General features: G+C 45.3%; 2 protein-coding genes across 3 annotated transcripts in view; both read left to right on the top strand.

Annotated features, from left to right (window-relative positions):
* The window catches only part of PIP5K1B (phosphatidylinositol-4-phosphate 5-kinase type 1 beta), a 305766-nt gene that overhangs the window by 76019 nt on the left and 205698 nt on the right, over positions 1-24049 (top strand). The gene's annotated exons all lie outside the window — the stretch shown is intronic.
* On the top strand, positions 2377-4966 carry FAM122A (family with sequence similarity 122A). The gene has a single exon (XM_029921177.1). It carries the CDS (start codon positions 2508-2510, stop codon positions 3369-3371), a length of 864 nt encoding a protein of 287 aa, XP_029777037.1. The 5' UTR covers positions 2377-2507; the 3' UTR covers positions 3372-4966.

Genomic DNA, 24049 nt, shown 5'->3' with positions numbered 1-24049 from the left:
ATTATCACGCTGTCACTTCTGTATGAAAATGCCTTTACTCTGTACTCCTGTCTCAAGAACTGTTGCCTTCACAAACCTAACAGTCTGGAAATGGCTTCTCCAAGTCCTAAAACATCCCTGCACTTGGAGGAATCAGTGTGGCACCCCATCTCTGGAGCCAGAAAGCCCAGGCTGCTGTGTCCTGTCATCCCCAGGGACATTGCTTAATTTCTGTATCTCAGTTTCCCCTGCAAAATGACAGTAATACCTCCTTGATGGGGTTGTTTTGAGGATGAAGCAACGGACTACACGTGAAGCAGTCTAAATAGTATCTGACACCTGGAAAACTTAAATCGGTTTCTATCCAATTACAGGCATGAATAACTAACCTTGTATCATTAGGACCTGTATTTTATAGGGAACGCAAAATAAAAGCATATTAAGATAAGTGGAAAAACAGGCATGGACTAGGAACCAAAAGACCTGGATTTCGACTCCCACTACTAAATATGCTGTGTGATGGTAAATGTGTCACTTAGCCTCTCTGGACCTTACTTTCTTCAGCTGCAGAAAGAAAAGGATGAACAAAAATCACTTAACTTTCTTTCAGTTCAGATAGCCACATGCACATTGAATAGCCACCTGCAACTCAAATCGACCAAAAGAGAACGCGTTTCCCCTTCTCGAAACACACTCCTTCCTTATCTCCGTAAGTGATACTACCATCTCTCAGGGTAAGACACCTATGAGTTGCCTTTGCATTGTCTGTTCCTTTCATCATCTACATCTAGTCCCTCTGCGTATCCTTTTGGTTCTGCTTCCATAACAAAGCTTGGTTCCATCTCCTCCTCCCTGTCCCTGCTGCTACAGCGCTAGTCCAACAGTCTGTCGGTTCTGTTGCTGTAGGTTCCTCCTCTGTCCTTCTGCTTCCACTTTTGCCCTCTTTCAACCTAATTCCCACCAAGCCAAAGCGATATTTAAAACCTCAACCAGATTATCACTCTCCTGCTTGAAACTCCCCAGTGGCTTTTCATTGGACTTAGGATGAGATCCAAATTCTTGTATGTCCTCACACCAGTCTCCCCCTTCTGCTTCCGCTGCCGTTTATTTTTCCTGCCAGCTCACCAAACTCACCTTTGCCTTGGGCTTCCCTGTTTTCTGCGCTTAGAATATTCATCCCCCAGATGTGCACCCAACTGGGTTCTTATATTTCTATCTCAGCTCTAATTGCTCCCCTCCTGCTAGGGCCTTATCACACCATCCTTTTTTTTCCTGAGGTTTACCACTATCTGAAAATAGCTTATTTATCTATCTCTTTCCCTTCCGTAGAAAATAAATGCCTTCATAGTAGGGCCTTTTTCCTAGCAGTGCTTAGTACGTAGTAAGAATGCAAAACAGAACTCAACACATGAGAAATAAATAGAAACCCATTTTTAAGGAGATACCACAGTTCATATTAAGCTACGGGCTGTGTTTTGAGTTTTAAAGTGTGAAGACCTATTGCTTTTTCTTTGGTTTAAGCCCTCATACTGAATGAAGATTACTGAGCACACATGCTTGTGCTAGAAATAGGACTGTAAATAAAACAATAGTAATAGGACGGCAGGTTGGTTCCCCCACCCCAACCTAAATAGCTCTCACATTAACTGTTCTCTCCATCTCCTCTCCCACACTGACACCTTCCTGCAAATTACCATCTTCTCTGGCCTAGAGGACTGCCTCCCCTCTGGTCTTTTTTCTGTAGGTTCTAATCTCCCACAGATCTGGACTTCAGACAGCAGCTTTGCCATCATATCATCACCTTGCTTGAAAACCAGTATTTTCATTGTTCTCGGGATAAAGGCCAGAATCCGCCCTGGTCCACTAGGTCTTGTCAAGCCGGCCCTCACTCTCCGCCGCAGCCCCCCCCCCCCCCCCCCCCCCCCCCCCCCCCCCCCCCCCCCCCCCCCCCCCCCCCCCCCCCCCCCCCCCCCCCCCCCCCCCCCCCTCCCCTCCCTCCCTTCCCCTCCTCTCCTGCTTCCCGCCTGCCACCAATCTGGGACCGCTTCCTGGACAGTTCACCACCCTGCACCCATTTTGTCTCCTTCGGAACTCAGGAGATTGCCCCTTCCTCAGGGAGGCCCTCCCTGGTTAGGCCCAGCTCCACTGCCCTCCATACAGCCCCCTATCATCAACGGCGTCTCTTTTAGATCTCTCGTTTTATAAGCACACACTCTGGAATATGGGGCCTTGTAAACACGCGTAGCTTCAAGCTTGCAGCTCAAGAGCTAATTGCGGAAGAAACATACTGAATAGTTGCCCGACCAGTCCTCCCCCCTCCCCCTAGGGCTGCGCGGAGGCTATTACGCATTAAGCAGGCGCCACCGGGAAAGAAGTCTCACAGCGCCTGCGTGAAGGGGCACGCATGCGCGAAGAAGGAGCCCGCTGACAGATTCGCAGCGGCAGCGGCGGCGGCGGCCCTGGTCCTGGACTGCGGGGAATGGGAGTCCTCGGTCTCTGAGCGCCGCCCCCGCCTCCCTGCCCCCGACATGGCTCAGGAGAAGATGGAGCTAGACCTGGAGCTGCCTCCGGGTGCTGGAGGGAGCCCGGCGGACGGCAGCGGCACCGGCGCCGGCGGGGGCCTCCGGAGGTCTAACAGCGCCCCCCTCATCCACGGCCTCAGTGACACTTCGCTGGTGTTCCAGGCCGAGGCGCCGAGCGCCAGGCGGAACAGCACAACGTTCCCGAACCGCCACGGCCTGCTGCTGCCGGCCTCCCCGGTCCGCATGCACAGCAGCCGCTTGCATCAGATCAAGCAGGAGGAGGGCATGGACTTGATCAACCGAGAGACGGTCCACGAGCGAGAGGTGCAGAACGCAATGCAGATAAGCCACTCCTGGGAGGAAAGTTTTAGCCTGAGTGACAACGACGTGGAGAAGTCCGCCTCCCCGAAGCGCATTGATTTCATTCCGGTGTCCCCAGCACCGTCACCCACCCGCGGGATTGGGAAGCAGTGTTTTTCACCATCCTTGCAAAGTTTTGTGAGTAGCAATGGATTGCCTCCGAGTCCTATTCCCAGCCCAACGACTCGATTTACTACCCGGAGAAGCCAGAGTCCCATCAATTGCATTAGACCAAGTGTTCTTGGACCATTGAAAAGAAAATGTGAAATGGAAACTGAGTATCAGCCAAAGAGATTTTTCCAGGGCATCACCAACATGCTTTCTTCTGACGTTACACAGCTGTCAGATCCTGGCGTGTGTGTATCTTCTGACACCCTTGATGGAAACAGCAGCAGTGCGGGATCTTCCTGTAACTCACCAGCGAAAGTCAGCACTACCACCGACTCTCCTGTGTCGCCTGCCCAAGCAGCCTCTCCATTTATTCCAGTAGATGAACTTTCATCTAAGTGATTGACCCATCCATCCCAAGACTCGGGGGTGTTTTATTGTTTTGTTTTGTTTTTGCAATGGAGAAAAAAAATCAAGTTGGATCAAGCACTGAACTTTGTCAATTAATTTGAGGCTATTTCCTATCAGACCCTTTTCCTTTTTTTTTGGAATTTCCTGAAATGTTATTCTAGAGAACTTTTATGTCAGGTTCCTGCGGATGCCCTTGAATTCAGTGTAGTAATATTTTCAGACGTTTTCCCGATAAGTGTGTTGAAGCATACGTCTTTATGCTGCTAATATGTTTAAATACATATGTTATCCCTTGATTTTTTAAAATAATTGAGAGCTCTATTTATTTATGGGATTAAGTTCTGATGCAAATATAAATGTTGAATTTAATCAGCATAGTAAACTGATGTTTTAAAATTCCATATTTCATGCCCACACTAATTTTTAGTATTATTTTTCAGTGATTGCTAATTTCTATTTGAAGAATAACTTACCTATTTACAGCAGTTTTAAAAAAAAATGTTATAACACATCAGTCCAGTGGTTGTCTCTTTTACCCGGGAATCCTCGGATATTTAATTTTCTGGGTACCTAAATGGCAGGAGGGGGGAATGCTAAAAGAACAAAATCCAAAAGTTAGCAACAAATCTTTTAAAAATTGCATATAACCATAAACATTTAAGAAAAGCATTTTCTAATGAAATTTTAATAGAAGTTCTAATGAGTCATGCAAATATCACTACAGAAAAGTTAAAAAAAATTATTTTTGTTTTAGACCAGAAAGTGCATTCTCTTGGGTATAATCCTGAAGTGGAACGGGCCGGTGTCTTGCATCTCAGCCGACTGTGCACAGGCTGAGACCAGGTTCTTTGTAGCACTGCGAACTTCACTGTTTTCCAGACGTAGAAAACGTGGGAAGCCCTACTGGACTTGACCAGGGCCCCCAGGCAGATAAAAGTCTCTCAGTGATTGATATGCTTTAAAATATCCAATTGTGCCTCCGTGAGAATCCTTGCCAACAAGGATCCAGAGTGACTCTTGGCTGCCTGTCTGCTCTGCCCATCTGTCACGTTCCTGGTTTTCCCTGGCTCAGGAAGGAAACAGCTGTTTCCTTGCCAACAGGTCCTTCCTCCCCACCAAACTAGGGCATCTCCGGCTAGACAGAGGTACAGTATGGCTTGGATTTCCGACAGGGAGCAGCGACAGAGCCATGGAGCTGTTTCCGGAACCTCCGTAGTTAAAACTACAGCTTGAGTTGACCGCCAGTTGATTGAGGGCCAGTGACATGCGTGAGAAAAATCAGTGGGGAGTCACATAGGTAAACCATGGCTTGACTTAGGTTTTGGTAGAATTCTGAAATGTTCTTTCCTTCGCCATTTACAACTAAGACAAACTATGGAAATATTTAATAACATGTTTTGATATTATACTTTATCTTCCTTTACTGGATAGCTAGAAAGAATGGCAGACAAAGGGGAGGGGGGAGCAAAATAAAATACCAAGACAAAAAACCCCGGCTTTCTTTACGTTACTGCTTACAGAGACTTGAACGATCATCTGGAATTTTTACAACTATGAGAATAAATGGAACTGGTCAGCTTTTGAAAGTTGCCTTAAGAATTCAATGAAATTGTGTCGAGGGTAAGATTGTGTCCGTAGGCTTAAAATTCTCTGTTCTGGGTATTAGTTCACGCGCTTCAGTCTTGACCTTGTTCCTCATTTCAAACCTATGTATCCAGATTCCTGGTGAGTACCTGAACCTGCTTCCAGAAGTTCTTTAACCTCAGCATCTCCAAAACAAAAATTTTTATCTTCTCATCGAACCTGTTCTTGAATTACCTAACTTGATTACCCTCACTCTCTGATTTTCTAAACTAGAAACCATGAGAAGCATTCTGACTTTCCCTTCTCCCTGTCACATCCAGCTTAATCACTTAAGTCCTGTCTACGGAAGTGAATCTCAAACCTCTCCTCTTTTTCTGTGGCCTCTGATTGAGTTTATGTTCCGACCTAAGGCGATCTCCTCACCCATTTTCTCACCTTACTTTTGACCCAGTCTTCCCATTGCCTCTGTAGTGATCTTTCTCAAGTCGAAAACCTGATTTGTTTTCACCCTCCTGCTAGGAAACTTCATATGCTTCCCCATTTCCCACAGTTCAGGGAATGCTTTGTGTAGCCTGGCACATAATAAGGTCCTTCATGAACTGGCCATACTGGAAAACTGCCATACAAGTCTCCATATCCCATCCTAGTGCACATCCTTCTCACTCTGCGAACACTAGGCTACTTGGTAGTCTTTAAATATGCCGCGTACTTGGACGTGTTTGTGCCTCTGGGTGGATTGTTCCTTCTTCAACTGCCATTCCTGCCCTTTCCAGCCAGGCAAATGCTTTGTTCCTTTTTATTGCATGTTAATTTTAACTATCAACGAATGTATACGTGCTGATTATAAAAATATTTAAACAATGCGGTTATCTACCTAGTAAAAAAAAAATGAAAGTTTGCCTTTTACTATGTAAAATTCATCTCCCCTCACCCCGCAGGTAATTTCTGTTAATTCAGTGCATATTGTACAGGATGTTTTACTCCTCATTTCCTTGTATATATATGTATATAAATTCAGGAAACCGACATGTCATTGACATCTCTCTTCTTTCTTTCCCTCTGGCTTCACCAAGTCTTACTGATTTTCTGTTCCAGAGTCGGTCACCTTTTTTTTTTTTTCCTCTACTGCCACCCTGACCTAGGCGTCCATCGTTTCCCTCTTAGACTTCCAGAGTAGCCTCCTAATTCCCACTTGTCCCTGTCGCTCGCACTCATTCCAGTCATTCTCCATTCCGCAACTACAGTAATCCTTTTAAAATTGCGTATCTGATCCTTCCATCTCCTAGTTTAAAGCTTTTCATTTGCTTCCTGTTGTGTTCATGCTGTACCAACATGTATTAATTCTGGCCTAGGAGGCCCTAGGGGATCTGACCCTTGCCTCTCCCTCCCCTTGTTTTGTGTACCCCATTCTCACTGGCTTGCTTTCTTCTTGTTAAAGACATCGTCTTCTCTGCTATTTTCTGGTCTTTTTGCCAGATCCTTTTTTCTGAAAGTATAGATAAACCTTTATTTCTGTAAGCTTATTTTTCTATGTAGGTGGTAAATTTTAAATCAGATGAGTCTCTAAGAACTTACATAGACCATTTACATTATCATATTTTTGTTCATAACTTTAGTCACCACTTTGTGGAATGTAAGGGCTTAGCTCATGTAAGAATTACCCTTCAAGAAACATTTTTAAGGTATTAATATTGCTAAGCTGTAAACTTCATGCTCAAAGTCTCAAAGCACATATCAACACTTAGAGTGCATTCTTATAGAACAAACTTTTGTGGTATAGTTCCCTTTTCTGTGTTTGTGAAAAACAATGAAAATGGAAAAAATAATGAATAGTCATCAAATATGCAGATGCTGGATGTCAGAACCTTTAAGCATACTTAAAAAGATAGATCACGATCAAGAATAATCTATATCAAGTTGCCTTCCACGGATTCATATTTATTATATTAGTTCAGCTGGTCACACACCTACAGCAAGACACCACTCTTGGATATTTGGCAGTAAAGTGAGGAAAGTGTCCAGGTTATGAGGGAAACAGAACTCCGAATTTTTTTTTTCATGGCCATGTTGATAGAGGAGAAGGAAAAGTTGGGAGATCCAAGAGAGAGGTGGGAGGCGGGATTGGTGCCAAAACAACAAACCAAGGAAGACGATGTAAGTTAAATTTCCTGAGTAGCTTCAGTGAATAGGAGAAAGAATCAGCCTGAGAACAGAGATCTGGAGGCATTTTTTTTCTTCTTTGAAAGCAGAAAGGAGAGCAGAAAGGCTAGACAAAGACATAAGTCCATGTTGAACTGATTTGCTGTTGCAGAAGTTTAAGGGTGTGGAAGAAGGTATATGAAAAGCAGAAAGGATTTGTATCTGATTGGTTCTATTTTCTAATTATCAAGCAGTCTAGGATATTCGAGGGTGGGTGGGAGTAGATCCAGAAGCCTGAGCAAGGGAAAGATGTAATGTTGCCTTTGTGAAATTCCATAAAGCAGTGACTTAAGGTTGAGAAGGAAGGTTTATTAGGTCATGTTGGATGGCAGGTTGCAATTGGATGGCAGGTGTAGAAGAAATGGATTGGATTGACCGAGGTTTGGAAATTGGTTAAGCAGGTCTAGGTTGAGTCCAGAGTACGAAGCAATTAAAGATTCTGCTAAAAGCGTGGCTGAATTGTCAGCCAGGGCCTTGAGGATGGTAAGAGAAGTCAGCAGTGGGTGACGGACAAGGCCCCTCTTTTCAAGGGCCTACGGTCAGCCATGACAGTACGTAGAGAATCGGACCTTCTGCAGAACTCCCGCTTCAGCTTTGCCCATACTTTTAAGGCTACTTTTGTTTTGTTAGATGGTCAGTCCTAAATGAGCAAGCCTTGAGTTGCACTTACTAAAAAAAAATAATAATAATAATAAATAAGTCACATTGCTCAGTGTAGCCATACCAGTTCTTTATGCCTTCCCTAACTTGCCATCCAAGTAAGAAATTTTCTTAAAAGCTGAAATGACATATATATAAAACTTGTATATAAGGCACTCACTCACTATGCGTCAGGCACTGTTCTAGGTACTAAACAAATCTGTTTCATTTACTCCTTACCACTGTGATCTGAGATAAATGCTATTATCCTCGTTTTATAAATGAGAAAGTAGAGATCCAGAGATGTCAATAACATGCTGAGGTTTTTAGATGTGGGGGGCAGGCAGAGTACAGTCGTGGTTAAGAGCACGGGCTGCGGAGCCAGTGGCAGTGGTGACGGTTAAATGGGTCTGTATATCTAAAGTCAGGCAGTGCTGGGCAGCTTGTGTGGAAGTGTCAGCTGCCATTGTCACCATGGCTATGGTGGTTGTCCTAATTGTCAGCTGGAGAGGATGTGCTAAGAAAGCTTTCCTCGATCACCCTTGCCTGGTGGATGCGTCCACACTGGGAGCAGCATGCTCTCTATGCAGGGCAGCCCTGCCTTTTTATGAGCTGAGTGTTTTCCATGTTAGAGAGGCTTTCTGGGAACCGACGTGGTCCTTTGTAACTTTCACCATTCAATTCCAGGCTGTCTCTCTGAAAAAGGCAGAACAAGCCTTATCTCTCTATTTTAGGTGACAACCCTCACTTACACATCAGACACACTGATCCTCCGTGATCACCTTCTCTTGCTTCTGGATTTGAGAAATCATGAGCCGTGTATTGCCCCTGTGAAATGGGACTATATCATCCTATACAGCGAAGATTTTCACAAGATTGTGCTCCCTTCAGGACTGTTTGCCTTCCCCCGTGAGAAAGTGGAAGATGGCCTGATAACATGGGCCGTTGGCTGTAACAATAATTAATACTAATCAGCACTCATATTTACTGAACACTCACTTGAGCCCCTAGACGCTATTTCCAGTGCTTTGTATGTATGTTTCATACGTGAGATGAGAAAGCCAAGTACATATTCTCAAGCCTCTACTGCTTTTCTTTTTTCCTTTTGAATGTAGGTCTTTTTTGTCTTATGGACAGAATTTTTCCTTAATTGAGCACATTGTCCAGTTTGTGAGTGCTGTCACTTCTGTTTTGAATCACATGGTACGTGTATGTATAATGATTGCTTTAGACATTGTTATCATATTAGAGCTCTGAAAATTGTTTTCTTCAGTAATAGGTAAAAGTAAATTAGTATAAAAAGGAATTATGGTTTGCAAATTTTTAAACTGATTTGTTATTTGAAATAAGAAATCCCAAACCACACATATGTTTTATACTATTTTCTTAAAACACACACATATATGTATTCTCCCCCCTCTCTCTATATTTATATATCTATGCATACATATTATATATGTATATATAACATATATATATTTTTTTCTTATATTTGAGCTATATGCTATCTTTGGTTGTCCTTATATTTTCATTCCTAGGGAAACAAAAACAAGACCGTTTTGAACCTCCCCCCCCAAAATTAGCCCTGTAAGTTAAAAATGTATATTTTTTCCTTTTGGAAATTAAAGCATAATTAACACATAGTGCTATAGTAGTTTCAAGTGTACGATATAATGATTGAACCATTCTGCACATTAGTGTTCATCAGGATTAGTGTGCTCTTAATCCCCTGTACCGATTTCACCCATCCCCCACCCACGTCCTTTCTGTCAACCACCAGTTTGTTCTTTGTATTTAAGAATCTGGTTTTTTGTTTGTTTGTTCTTTTGTGCATTTTGTTTCTTAAATAACACATATGAGTGAAATCATGTGTTATTTTTCTCTGACTTATTTCACTTAAACACAAACATAGGGGTACATACATCCTTTCACATTGGTATTTCTGTTTTCTTGGGTAGAAACACAATAGTGGAATTACTGGATTATAATTCTGATTGATTTAACATTTTTTGAGGCGTGTCTACACTGCTTTCCCCAGTGGCTGCAACCAGCCTGCATCCCCAGCCACAGTGCATGCGGGTTCCTTTTTTTCCACATCCTCACCAACGCTATTCCTTGTCTTTTTGAGCCTCACTGTTCTGTTGAGGTGACACCTCATCATGGTTTTGGTTTACTTTTCCCTGATAAATTAGTGACGTTGAGCATCTTTTCATGTGTCTGTTGGCCGTCTCGATGTCAGCTTTGGGAAAAGATCTATTCAGGTCCTCTGCCCATTTTTAAATCAGATTATGGGTTATTTTGGCATTGAGTTGTGTAAGTTCTTTATGTATTTTGAATACTAACCCCTTACCAGATACATCATTTACAATCCATAAAACTTCTAGAAGGCACCATAGGCAGTCATCTCTTTGACATCAGCCACAGGAACATTTTTCTGTGTCTTCCTCAGGCAAGGGAAACAAAAGCAGAAATAAACTATCGGGACCAAACCAAAATAAAAAGCTTTTGCACGAGGAAGGAAACTGTCAACAAAATGACAAGGCAACCTACTGAATCGGGTAAAATGTAAGAGGAAAAGTAACAGCAGGATTTAAAGAAGGATCCAAAACCTTTTATTGCCTAATAACAAGCTTGCCTTCTTTCTCTACAAGAACTCTCCCCAGAGGGCAGAGATTTAAATTCAGAACAATTGAGCAATCTCTGAGAAATGTTATTGTTTTCTTTTAACTTTACCTCCTAGAAAATCACTGCTGAGTGAATGGACCCCAAAAGGAAAGCTTCCCTTCCAATACATTTTAGAATTTGTGCTTAGACTTCATATTTCACGGTGTCATGTCCCTAAATTAGAAATTTTAATTTTTTAATGTTTATTTATTTTTGACAGAGACAGAGTGTGAGTGGAGGAGAGGCAGAGAGAGAGGGAGACCCACAATCTGAAGCAGGCTCCAGGCTGTCTACACAGAGCTCAACACGGGGCTTGAACTCACCAACCCTGAGCCAAAGTCAGACACTTAACCCTCTGAGCCACCCAGGCGCTGCTGAACATTTTGAAACAAACCATCAAAAGGCACAGTTTGTTCTAAGGGGTTAGTTACCATTTTAGAAGTTCAACAAACCTTTAAAAATCCCTTCAGAAGTAACTTTTAGTTAGATAATTTTATAACAGAGACTTGAGATAGATAACATCAAATACTCAAGTTCTGTGCATGTACAACCTAATTTACACACGCATGTGCACGTTCACACGTACAGATGCACACACTCCTGACCTCCCTATGACCCTTGATCTGTGTGCTTGGAGCCATATTTAGCTTACTTCCCACTTCAGATTTCCTCTCATTCCCCCTCCTATTTCCAAGTGCTACCCTACAAGAGAAATAGGTACAGTTCTTGTACTAGGATCTCTTTGTGCCTGACATCTATTTCTCTTTCATGAGATGTGAAAATCACTCATTAACAAAAAATCTAAGGCTGTATGACTGAAACTAGAAAACCGAGAACACCATTGCTTTTATTGACCCACGAAAGTTCAGTTCTGCACCAATGCCAGGGATGTTCTGGGTTTTTTCCAGTTGCCTGCAATGGTCTTCCAAGCCAAACTAACATCTAGGGGTTGGCTAGCAAGGCATGTTGTGAAAGAAGACAATTGAGAAAGCTCCTTTGTGCCCTCGGAGAGTAGAGTGGTTGGTTGAGGCAACTGTTGTTCTTGTGATTCAGGCAGTCCCTCCCCCTTGCTTGAAGGAGAAAGAACAGTTTTACTGTTGAGTGCAAGAAGGATCATGGGAACTTTAGAGTGCCAAGTGGCTGTTGCGTCTTGGCATCCCCTGAAAGGGAAAATATGGGATGTTCAGGGGGGAATGCAAGTGGAAGGTGATGGATAGGCTGGGTATTTCTTTTGGCACGTGAGCCCTGGCTTGGACTGTTGTGAGCTCCTTGTTGACTGAAGAGTGACCTTCAGGGTAGTTTTCTTTGTGGACCTTTGTTGACTCTGTGCCCCCCTCCTTTGGGGGTTTGGAGTTGAATCAGGATGTGGCATATGAATTTCTTGGAGCATCTTTCTCTTCTTTTGAGGCTTCTGAAAAACTAGGAGATGCTAATAATAAGAATGATCCTTGTCAAGTTTCTTTGAGTCAAGAATTACAGTTCTTGCAGCTGTTTACCGTGCCTGTTGATATTAGGTTTCTAACTCTGAATTAAAATTCTGTGCTCATTTATATGGTCTTCCTCAGGGCCCCATGTTACCACACTGCTTACTACCAGGTATTTCTGAAATGCAACATGAAATGCTACCGTCCACCTATAGAATTAAATCACATTAGGCAGCATGAGTGAAAAAAGACCTCCCCACCCCCACATACCCCCAAAATTCCAGGACCCTTAGCTACACTGAGCTGCCTAAGTTCCCTAGGGCTTCACGCCCCCATATGCTGCCTGTGTTGGGGCAGGCTGTGTCCTCTGCTGAAAATGACTCCTTATCCTTTCTTCTTGTACCGTCTATACCAACATTCTTTCATGAACTCCTTCAAAACTTAGTCCAAGAAGTACACGTTCTGGAAAGCCTTTCCTGATGGCCCCTGCCCCTCCAGGCCTGGTCAGTTAGATGGCTTTCTTCTCTGATCATATTCTATCTAGTGTTTCCTTCTATAAAGTCCATTAATACGTTGCTTTGTGTTTGATGGGTTTCTTGTCTCTATGCCATGTCCATGATCAAAGACTCAGTCTTTGAGACCTGTCCTTACCACCCACGCATAGCACATTACGGTTGCCGAAGCTTACATTGAACGGATGATTAATGGATGGATAAATGGATGCACAAATGGCGTAGACTATTTTTAAGAGAAGGGAATCCAGTCATGTGGCTGAACTCTCTATAGATTGCTAAGAGACTAGAAATTGACTTTTTGAGCGATTTTGACTTGAGCACCTATTATGTGCTTCCCACTGGCTAGTCCCTGAGAATACATCAGTGGACAAGACAGAGACGCATGCCCTTGTGAAGCACGCGATCTGTTTACCTTCTAACAGGATAGGGGAAAGAGTGACCATAAACATAATAAATACATAGTATTGAGAGTGAGGGACAGTAAGGAGGTCGGGGCGGCTGGTGCAGAGTTATTGAAGGGAAAGATAGTCGGAGGGGCTTAGAGAAGTGGGCAGGAGGAGGGATTGTTGCACATGTAGATGGCATAGGGTCTCATGTGCTATGAAAAAACATTGGCTTTGATTTTGAGAGATGGAGAGCCATTGCAGGACTTGGTGCATACAAGTGACGTGATCTGTCCTTCTTTTTAAAAGGACCACTCCTGGCATGTTGACTTTGAAAGGCGGCCGTAGAAGCCGGGGTACCAGTCAGGAGGCTTTCTGGAAATCCAGTAAGAGACAGTGATGGCTTGGTCGGAGGTGGTAGCAGTGGAGGTGGGAAGATGTGGTTAAACTCTGTATTTTGAATATAGAGCCAACAGGAGTAAGGTGGCCCTGATAGAGAAAAAAATGATAATTCTAGGGCTTGGGGCCTGAGGAACTAGAAGAATAGAGCTGCCATCACATGAGGTGTGGAAATCTATAGGCGCAGTCAGATTTTTCTCTTTCTTGGGTGGGTTTGTGGAGGTGGGGGGCATCGGTACCTCCATTTTGGATGTTATGCAAATGATCCTTATTAGACATTCAAGTGGAGCTTCAGGTGAGCCGATAGATATCTGAGTCTGCAATTCATGAGAGAGAGCCGGGCTGGAAATACACACTTGGGAGTCATCTGCCCATGGATGGTACTTAAGATCAAGAGCACACTTGAGATCCCTGAAGGTCAGTCACATGGAAGGTAGCTCTGCTCACCACTCTACCGCCAACGCAAGGGTCAGTCACGTGAATGTGTGCCAAGAATAGAAGGGTAAGAACTGAACCTTGAGGTGCTCTGTAACGTTGAGAGGTCAGGAAGAGGAATGAGCAGGCGCCACCAGGAAGATAGGAAACCAAGACAAGATGGTGTCCCAGGAACTTGGGTGAAGCAGATGTGTGAAAGACAATGGAATGATCCCGTACGTCCATTGCAGCTATCTGACAAGTAAAGAGGGAAACCGATGGCTGAGCACTGATTTGGTAACATGGGTATTACGGGCGAGCTCCGGATCAGTCCTCGCCTTGGAGTGGTGGGTGGAAATCCCATCAGAGTGGCAGGAGCCAAATCGGAGTCGGCCACATGGCTGAAGAAAATCGGTCCTTTCAGATCCTTGAGGATAAAGAAGGGCCAAAGTAAGGGTCATCCCCCCTCTCTTTCTTATTGGTCAATTGTTCTTAAGCGTTTTCCCAAGAAATGTCTTTACCTATATATGATTATAGTCTGGGGAAAAAAACAAGGCCAGATAAAATTCTCTTGACTTGTCAGTTTGGCATTATTGTGAGGGGGGAAAAAAATCTGTAAATGTTTTAACTCCAAACAGGAGTAAACTGTAAAAGCTCAAGGCTTACTGGTTCGGTTCCTTCATGAATTCGTTGGATTTCGTTTTTATTCCCCTGTCATCTATTTTTGATGGCTTTTTTCCACTTATAAATTGAAATTGAATTCCACACCCATGACACAATTACTTTTGTAAGTTTGGCCCAGTTTCTTAACCCAGAGACATTTTCCTCTTCACTGAGTGCTGTGAGTTTTGTGTGTGTGCTTTTTTTTAAAAGTAGTTCATTGTCCTCTTAGGTTTAATTCAGGGACCAGTTTTTTTTTTTTTCCTTACTCCTTTTCAAAATTTTTGCCACCGTGGGAGAGGGGAGCCAGTAATGATAAGGAAGAAAGAATGCCTTCCTCACATTGAATTGTTCAGATTTCATTCTAATTATAAAATATTGTCAAATTCATGCTTGTGGGTTGGGCAGCGTGTCCCGATCCTTTATAGAAGAGGACACAGGGACGTCCAAGCCATATTTGTACCCAGAACGGAACGGTGCCTGCTGTGGGGTCCATTCTCTCCTGAAACTGCCTTCCTGTCTTTGGGGCTCCGATCAAGTACTGCTCATTCCAGGGAGCCGTCTCTGCCTCTCCAGGCTCTAGTTGGTGTGGGTTTCCGCCAAGTCACTGTGGTGCCTACTGCCTGTGGCTCTTACTTTGTTGGTTACAGTGTGTGTCTGGTGGGTGGGGGGTGTAACGTCATGGCTACACAACACAGTCTCTGCAGACTGGTAGAACTGCATTCTGCACCTGACCTTCCCACTTCCCAGCTTTGTGATTTTAGGCAAATGACTCAATCTTTGTGTGTCTTGGTCTTCTCACCTGTTAAATGGGAATAGAGCCTCCCTCAAAAGTACTAAGGATAAGAGAGGTTATAAGGCATTTAAAATTATTTACCTGGAAACCAGGTTTTTGCCGCCCGTGACACAGAGCCGAGGAGGAGAATCTGTTGGCCAGCTGTGAGATGAGAGGGTCTAAACTCAAGGTGGGAATGGCAGAGACAGGAAATGGACTTGAGAGACAGGCAGGTAATGGCGGTATCTGACCCCCAGTGGCTGCAGAGGATGAACAAAGACGTCACAGGTGACAGGCGGAAGCGTGAGTGGCTGAAAGAATGGCACCACATTATTAAATGAGGGCAGGAGAGAGAAGAGGAAGAGCTTTCAGGAACATTGATACTGGATAAACAGAAAAAGGCATTAACAACAGAACTGTATAATAGCCACAGCATATTGCTAACATGCGTATTCTTAAAGTATTACTCGTGGCAACACTGCGGATCTCTCCTCAGCCAGTGCTTATCCATAGAAGGAACTCACTGTGTATTATTGTGATCACTGGTGCTTGGGAAACCGGGGGTGTGTGCACACGGACACCTGTGATACGCATGTCCTATGTATTTCATTGTTGCACTCCAGTGAGTGCTTTGGGCTTTAGGAAGTCTTCGAGACTAAAATCCTTACAGTGCACAGCCTCTGCGCGTGATGGTATATAAAGTCACTAAGCTTTCCTTTTAGTTTTCCAAACACTCAGGGAAATTGCAGAGTTTCTTCCTTCTTGACGTTTCACAGCCCAGAACCCGGAAATGTGCTTTAACTTGGACACAGTCTCTGAAATTCTATATAATTAGATGAGGAGCCTGGGTGACTAGTACGTTTAAGTAAACGCTTGTAAGCCAGGTATTTTGGCACTGTGAAAAAGATCAAAGGGAAGTATCCAAATAGGCTAAAATACACACACACAGACTCCACACTCACTTTCTAATGATAAAGCAATATAGGTTCATTTTAGAAACTTCAGAAAATTTCAGCAAGCAAACAAAAGTACGCTTCTTGGCTTTTTCTGTGACTGAAAATGCATATGTAATTTTCACCCCAAAATGGCATTATACTGTATAGTCAGCCCCATGAACTGCTATTCCTCATGTATAGTTAATATTTTAAATATACTTCGGCATCGTTTCGTCTTCTGTGGTTGTACCATGTTAGACTTAACCAACTATTTTTGGCTGTTTTGAATGTTTCCAGTTTTCTCTCAATTGCAGCGTTTTGATGAACATCTGAGCCGCTCTTGAAATTTAAAGACCCTAGAATTTTCTTGGACATGCCCATATAAATTCACTGACATGTTCATTTCAGTTAAATTTTGGCCACTCTGGAAACATTCTTTTCCAAGTCAGTTTTGAATGATTTATTTAACAGTCATGTTTGGGGCTTCTGTGTGTGACTGGAAAAAAAGTCTAGTTCTCTGAAAATAGTAAGTGTTTCAGATTTTTTTCCATGAATTGACAGCAGCCTTTTTCTCATTTGATCCAAACTAAAGAGCCATGACGATGTCATCAGGAAAACATTGCTTTTTATCTCCTACACTAGAATGATCCGTAATTCAGGGTTGGTAAGGTCACCAGTAGATAGGTCCTTACTGTTTTCTCATTTCAGTTGAAGAAAGGCTGAAGCAAACGTGGGGGGCTGGGGGTGGTTGGTGCTGGAAGAGACCAGTGTGAGACAGATGTCTGCCCCACAGAGGTCAGGTCATCGCTGTTGGCGTCTTTCGTAGTTCTGGCAACTTGAGCCCAATGTTCTGAGTTATTCTGGATATCAGCTAGTATCTCCAGATGCCCATTGAAACATCTCAGAAATCTTGACATTAAAGCTAGTACGGTTCTGTTTCATGCTCCTAGAGATGACAAAACTCCTTCACGAGGTTATATTTGTAGGTATTAGGGTTATAAAATACGGTCACCAAACTTACAGGTCTTCGGAGAAGGTATGGTAGAGATGACTTAATCATTCGTTTCACACTAAATGTCTGATGAACATCTACAGTGTAGCCCGCACTGTGCTAGAGGCTGGTGTTGTGAAGAGGGTTGAGCAAATCCTCACCCTGCTCGAGGTGGGGTCCACACACTTACAGGTAAACAGCAAACAGTGCTAGCACTCTGTTGCAATATGTAACAGACATGTTTCCAAGATGGTACAGGAAGAAAGGAATGACAGGTGTTTCTAAAGGAAACAACTCTTTCAGCAGGTTGTTACGTGACTGGGCGTAACAGGCGAGAAGAGGAACGTCAGAAGTGTCATGCAGCTGTGTGAAAGACAGAGTGTGTTCTAGGAAATGCCAGCAAATAAGAATTGCAATCCTCATTTAAAACAATTAATTCTTGGGGCACCTGGGTGGCTCAGTCGGTTAAGCATATGACTCCAGCTCAGGTCATGATCTCACCTTTTGTGAGTTCTAGACCCGCATCGGGTGCTGACAGCTCAGAGCCTGGAGCCTGCTTTGGATTCTGTGTCTCCCTCTCTCTCTCTGCCCCTCCCCTGCTCACACTCTGTGTCTCTCTCCTTCAAAAATAAATAAACATTAAAACATTTTTAACAATTGATGCTTGAGTTTTAAATTTTTCTGTATTAATTTAATGTTTTCTTATTTCTTTGTGTCTGGTTTAAGGAAAACCTGGTTATTGATTCCTTCTTATAAAATTATTAAATCATTTGATCCTAAAAAAGTAAATGAACTGAACATGCCTTAGTAAGGTGTTCTTGTAACTACTTCCCATCTCAGTGACATGCCTTCTTTTTTTTTTTCTGACTTGTATTTAATAGGTTAGAATTATGGCTGCAGATTCATGGAGAAGGAAGGATAGACTAGGCAAAGAATATGGGGTTTAAATTATTTACCAAAATTTTCATGCTCTTAGTAATACCCTGAAACTCCATCAGGATTCCTGTGCACATCTGTTGGTCTCCGCACTGGTAGAGCCTCGGGCTCTACATTCTGAAATTTGAAGCAAAGTAGATTTATAGTGGAAATGAACCAGAGCTTTAGACTAAACAGATACGTTGTAAAAGAGCCATAATGATCTTTAAATATTTTCCACATTAAAGAAGGCATGTAGTCCTCTTATGTTACTGCCATAACTTTTTTAATAAACGAATTGGCATTCATGATCATTTTTTTAAAAATTCTCCATGGAGTGCCACAGAGCAGCCAATGGGAATCCTTCAAGAAAATAATCTTTTGGAGATCAGATTTGAATTAAACTTGCTCCAAGTACAATGATTCATTTATTAATTTTCAGTTTGTTTTCAATCATGGATTTTAAAATTTTTTCTTAGCATTCACTTATTAATTAATTTTTGAGAGCATGTGCACAAGCAGTGGAGAATCGGGGTGGGGGGAGGGGAGAGAGAGAAAATATCGGAAGCAGGCTCCACACTCAGCGTGGAGCCCAACTGTGAGATCATGACGTGAGCTGAAGTCAAGAGTTGACACTTAACCGAGTGAGAACCCAGGCACCCCAGCAAGGATTTTTTCTTTAAGTTTAAGAAGCTTAATTAACAAAAGTTTGGAGAGTGATAAATAGGGTGAATTTCTAATACGGCTGTAACATTGTTCACTGGTTGGATTTCTAATATGGTTGTAACATTGAGCACCTACTATGGGCTAGACCCTGAGGTTTCAGTAACAGTCTTATCTCTAGTTTCTAAATGACCCATTAATCTCCTGGCTTCAAGGAGTTTATATTACTGTGAAGGGAAATAGACATCCTGCCTCCCACCCCCCTCAGAAGGAGACACACACACACACACACACACACACACACACACACACACACAGATGATATCATTTACATGCCAATGACAATAAAGGCTGGGAAGGAAGGAAATACACAAGGGGCTGAGAATTTGAATGGTAGAAAAGCAGCTGCTTGGGACAGAGTCCAGGGAAGAAGGCGGGAGGTTGTAAAGCAAGGTAGGCAGACGCTCTTACAGGGTCTTAGAGCCCCACGTCAGGACTCTGAATTTCCTCCCTAATGCAATGGGGAAAACATTAAAGGCATTTTTAGAAGGGACTGATCTGAATGGGTTTTCTCACGTGATCATTGTCGCCTTGTGGAGAAGGGAGGCAGGGAGACCAGGAGGAGGCTGTTGCGTTAGGCTGGGTGAACACTGGTGCTTGTACCGGCGCTGAAGGATGGCAGTGAGGTCGGAGACGGAGGTGGTTTTGAGAAATCAGCATGACTTGGAGGAGGGCAAAGGAGAAACCCAGGAGGACTCATGGCTTCTGACATGGGTGAAAAGGGGCTGTTGCACGAGATGGGGCGGTCAGAAGGGGCAGGAGGAGAGCGTTTAAGTTCTTTTGGGGACAAGTTGTGTCTGACATGCTTTTGAGAAACCCAGAGAGCTGTCAGTTGGATCTGTACATCCAAAGCTGAGGAAAGGTCTGGGCTCTCCTCTTACATTTGAGATGACCGCACTGCCCATCAGTTTGTTGGCTTTTGGTGTATAGTTGGTAATCCTGAACCTTTATCCGCAGCACACAGCCTCTGTTCATTGGTGACTCGATTTAGGACATGTGTCAGTTGTGAAAATGAAGGAAGTCCTCATTAGTGACTAGTCTGTTATTCCAAATGCCTTGGCATGGCACCCAAGACCTTCTGGCAGAACCTTCCGGAGCCATGCCAGTATCCGTATATAGGCATGCCAACATAGAACTGGTAATTTCCAGAAGGCACCATGTTGTCTCACCTCCGTGCCTTCGCAAATGCTGCTCCTGTACCCCAGAAACACTCATTCCAGCTTTTTCTGCCTTGCTGTGCGTGAGTCCTCTGTTACAGCACACCTTAGGTAGGCACCACCTCACCAGAGGGGCCATTCCGGAGTCCAGGCTCCGTGCCCCTTCCATCTGCTCCTCTGAGCAAGCTGGGTCCACCCAAAGTACTGACTACATTGTTTCATGGCTGCTGGCTGGACCTTTGTCTCTTAGGCAGTACTGGAGTGGAACCCTGGCAAGGGGGGGGGCCCTCCCTGGAACACCTAACCTAGGTCTTGTCCCTGGAAGTGCCTATCTCTGGCCCGTCTCTGACTGCACCCCTTCTCCGTGGGGCAGCACGACTGACAAGCCCCGGGGATGTGCCCAGCAGAGGTCCGTGCATTCCTCCCTATGCCTTGCTCCGCGGAACCAGGACCCCACCTTCCAGAATTCTCCGCACTCGTGACTGAACCTCTTTTGAGGGCCTCTTTCCCAGGACCCCCTCCTGAGGGGGGGCCATGGCCCTGGTGAGGTGACTACACCCTTGAGTCTGAGGGATGGACAGTGTTGTCCACAGGGTTGTTCCCCCATGTGCTCGCAGGTCCCTTTGACACGTGGGACAGGACTGCAGTGGGGAAGACAGGGCAGCAGCCCAGGGGTCAGGGGTGAGCCCTTTCTGGCCCCGAGTGCCGAGGAGCCCGGGGGGTGTAAATCCACAGCCCAGCCCAAAGCCCAGCCTTTCCGTATCAGGTCCTTCGGAGGAAGTGAACACAGGGACACTGGTAGGGACGGGGGTACGTGTGGACGGTGGGTGCCCAGGTGAGGCTGGCGCGGGAGCAAGAACCACCAGCGTACCGTGTTCGGGCCCGGGCCCCGCACACATCAGGAAGGGCCTTTCCTTAGACTGCCGGCATTTGACATTTAGGCCGTGCTTCCCCCGCCCAGCACAGGACCTGCACATGCACAAACGTGTGTTTCCAAAGGAATGTTCTAGTCCGCCAGTGCTTCTCTGGCCTCGTGATGAATCTGGGCGACCTGGACCTCCTGGAGCCGTCAGGGCCCCGCTGCTCCTCCTTACTGCTTGTACTGGGCTTACCTCCCCCCCCCCCTCCAGCCGTCCCCGATGCAGCCCGTATCAAGGGTGCAAGACCGCTGCATGTGCTCGTCCGAAGGTGCCCAGTCAGGAGAGAACAGAAGCTCCTTTCCAGCCCCCACCAGCTGCCTAGGCCTGAACTTGCTGGTGCAAAGGGTCTTTTTTCTTGGCAGGGCCTGAGTCCGCTCAGAGAAGATGTTTTTTCTCATTTTCTACAGAGAGTTGGGTTTTGCGAAGTCCCAAGGGGTGCTTTTTTTTGTCATTCAAACGAAGGTGTTAGAAGCCTTCTTAGGGATGGGCGGTCCTGCTGGTGTAGAAAATGCAGGTATCTCCAAGATCTCCATCACTGTTACTTGATGTTCTTGAGATGCTTAAGCTGTAAACATTCCAAGTGCCCGGATGTTTCCAGTGAAGGTCTCTGGACCTGTATCCCTTTTCCCCTCCCCCCGACCAAATCCCAAACAGGAAGCTGTTGATCCAAGTCACAGTGTCCCTGCCCATCCCCAGTGCTCAGGAGCCTCTCTGACTTGGCACCTGCTGCTGCCACCCAGACAGCTGGGTGTACGTCCCTCTGTCCCGGATCCCTCCGTCTGCCTTCCCGTAAGGTGAACTGACATTGTGCTCGGTGGTGGGAGGGCGACTTCGTGCTTGCTTAAGTGGAAACATAGCCCTGTGTATTTTGATGAAAACCCCAAGGAAAGATCTGCAAAAGGGAGAGAGCAGGCCTGTGCCAGAGGGAGCCTGGACTTCCAGGGCTACTTAGCCGTATTGACACTAGGGAAAGGGCACATACTCTTCCTGTTGGGTTGCTCCTAATCACAACATGGCTCCATCCTTCCTGGGTTTCTTGTTGTTGGGCTCAACTTAAGAGTTAGCTTGCTCCTTGATGCTGAAAAAAGGCGTGTTCAGTTTTGGTTTTTTTTTATAGTTTATTTTTGAGACAGAGAGAGGTCACGAATGGGTAAGGAGCAGAGAAAGGAAGACACGGAATCTGAAACAGACTCCAGGCTCTGAGCTGTCAGCACAGAACCCGACCTGGGGCTTGAACCCATGAACTGTGAGATCATGACCTGAGCCGAAGTCGGACACTTAACCGACTGAGCCACCGAGGCACGCCAGGTGTGTTCAGTTCTGAGCCGTGAGCGCTGCGGCGAGCTTGGCTCCAGCCTGCCGGGTGTGCGAGATCTGAAATATCTAAAGCTGACGACCTGAGACGTTTCTCCCCCTCCTTTCAAAATGATCGGCATTGAAATGGTTGAAAAACAAGATTAAGAGTCACTCCTGTGATCCGAAGGCACCACTTGACAAGAAGGGTTTTGCCAGAGTGGATGGATAAGCTGAAGTCCTGAATTTGGCCTTCCCTTAAAGGTGAGGGTGGTTTGCGGACCCCAGGGCTGCAGACACCTTGCCCCCCCACCCAGCTAAGGTCTGTGGGCGCAGAGCAGTGTGCTCAGGAAAAGCCCAGTCTCAGCTTGGCGTCTCTCCTACTCAGGGCACCTGCTCTACGGGGTCCTCGTGTTTTCTCTTGTGTCTGAGGCCGTGTTGAATATGATGGAATGAATGATATTAGCTCCAGGGTGTTATGGCCCGTTTCAGCCTCTTGTGCCATTCTAGAAGCAGCGAGGAGGTGGAGGGCAAAAAAATCAGCGATGTGGGCATCAGTAAAAACAGGTTAGAATAGAGTCCAGTAGATGAACTAAGGGGCCTCTCTAGGTGGCAAGACTGCTGGTTGCTTCTATTTTCTTTGTGATTCTGTAAGTCACCCAGCATTTCTGTCGAGATGTGAGTTGGGTTTTTTTTCAGTTTATTTCTTAATTTTGAGAGAAACAGAGACAGTATGAAGAGGCAGCATGAGTAGAAGAGGGGCAGGGAGAGAGAATCCCAAGTAGGCTCCACACCATTAATTAGCACAGAACCCAGTGTAGGGCTTGAACTCCCGAAACTGAGAGATCATGACCTGAGCTAAAACCAAGAGTCAAGGCTTAACTGGCAGAACCACCCAGGTGCCCTAGGAAGGACATGAGTTGGACTTAGGGTCAGATTTTTTAAATTATTCTCCAAGAACCCATTCAAAGCAACTGAGAATATCTTGTATAAAATGAACTGAAAACAGCAGGAGAAGGGAGGAAGGAAAGGGACCTCCTGGAAGTCTCTGTGGTCCCAGATTGATCACTATCCTTGCTTTTCATCTCATGTGATCACTCTATAAACTGAACATTGATGTACCATCCAATTCTAGGAGGGAGGAGAAGAAAACCTGTCTTAAGCATTGACTCAACGTGCAAGCCCTGATGATGAGACATCTTCCGTGCCCTTGAGGTGGCGTATCTCAGACGGGCAGTGGACAGACTCCCAGATACATTCCTCCAGCTTTCAACTTCTAAGTCCATCCATGTGCCGGGCACCGAGCTAGGTTTTGTGAGTTACGCATAAATACGTGGAGGTCATTGACCTACAAGGGCTGATAGTGCGGCAGAAACAAAAAGAACATTAAACTGATGATGACAATGCAGTCAGTCAGTGAGACAGTAGGGGCAGGCCCAGGGCGTCCCGGGAGCATAGAGGAGAGGCGGCGGACCCTGATTTGGGAGGGTGAAGCGTGCATTTGCAGAAGGAAGTGGTACCTCGCTGCATCTGCAGGACAAGGAGCACGTGGCTGGGGGGAGGGGCAGGCACCGCAGTGAATGCAAAGACAGGAAGGCCACAGGAAGTCATCCCATATGGCTGTGGCCGTGGAGGGCCTGGCAGTGGGAGAGAGGAGTTAGAGACCCAGTTAGGAGAGGTGCAGTGCTGTGCCATGCCGAAGACTTTGACTTCTGCCTCGAAGGGCCAGGAAAACCTCTGCCGGAGTTTAAAAATGTTTTATTTATTTTTGAGAGAGAGAGACAACCAGCATGAGCAGGGGAGGGTCAGAGAGAGAGGGAGACACAGAATCCGAAGACAGGGTCCAGGCTCTGAGCTAGCTGTTAGCACGAGCCTGTTACGGGGCTCGAACCCACAAACCGCGAGATCATGACCTGAGCCGAAGCCAGACGCTTAACCGACTGAGCCACTCAGGCGCCCCTCTGCCGGAGTTTAAAGAAGGAGTGTGGTGGGGCGCCTGGGTGGCTCAGTCGGTTAAGCGTACGACTTCAGCTCAGGTCATGATCCCATGGTACGTAGGTTCGAGCCCCGTGTCAGGCT

The sequence above is a fragment of the Suricata suricatta genome, chromosome 13 (genome assembly GCF_006229205.1).
Source record: "Suricata suricatta isolate VVHF042 chromosome 13, meerkat_22Aug2017_6uvM2_HiC, whole genome shotgun sequence".
In the NCBI taxonomy this organism is placed as follows: domain Eukaryota; kingdom Metazoa; phylum Chordata; class Mammalia; order Carnivora; family Herpestidae; genus Suricata; species Suricata suricatta.
Note: the sequence above shows the minus strand (reverse complement) of the source record. Positions and strands in the feature narration are given on the sequence as shown.

Excerpts from the sequence above, each read along its gene's own strand:
- FAM122A (XM_029921177.1), top strand. The coding sequence starts at position 2,508 with ATGGCTCAGGAGAAGATGGAGCTAGACCTGGAGCTGCCTCCGGGTGCT.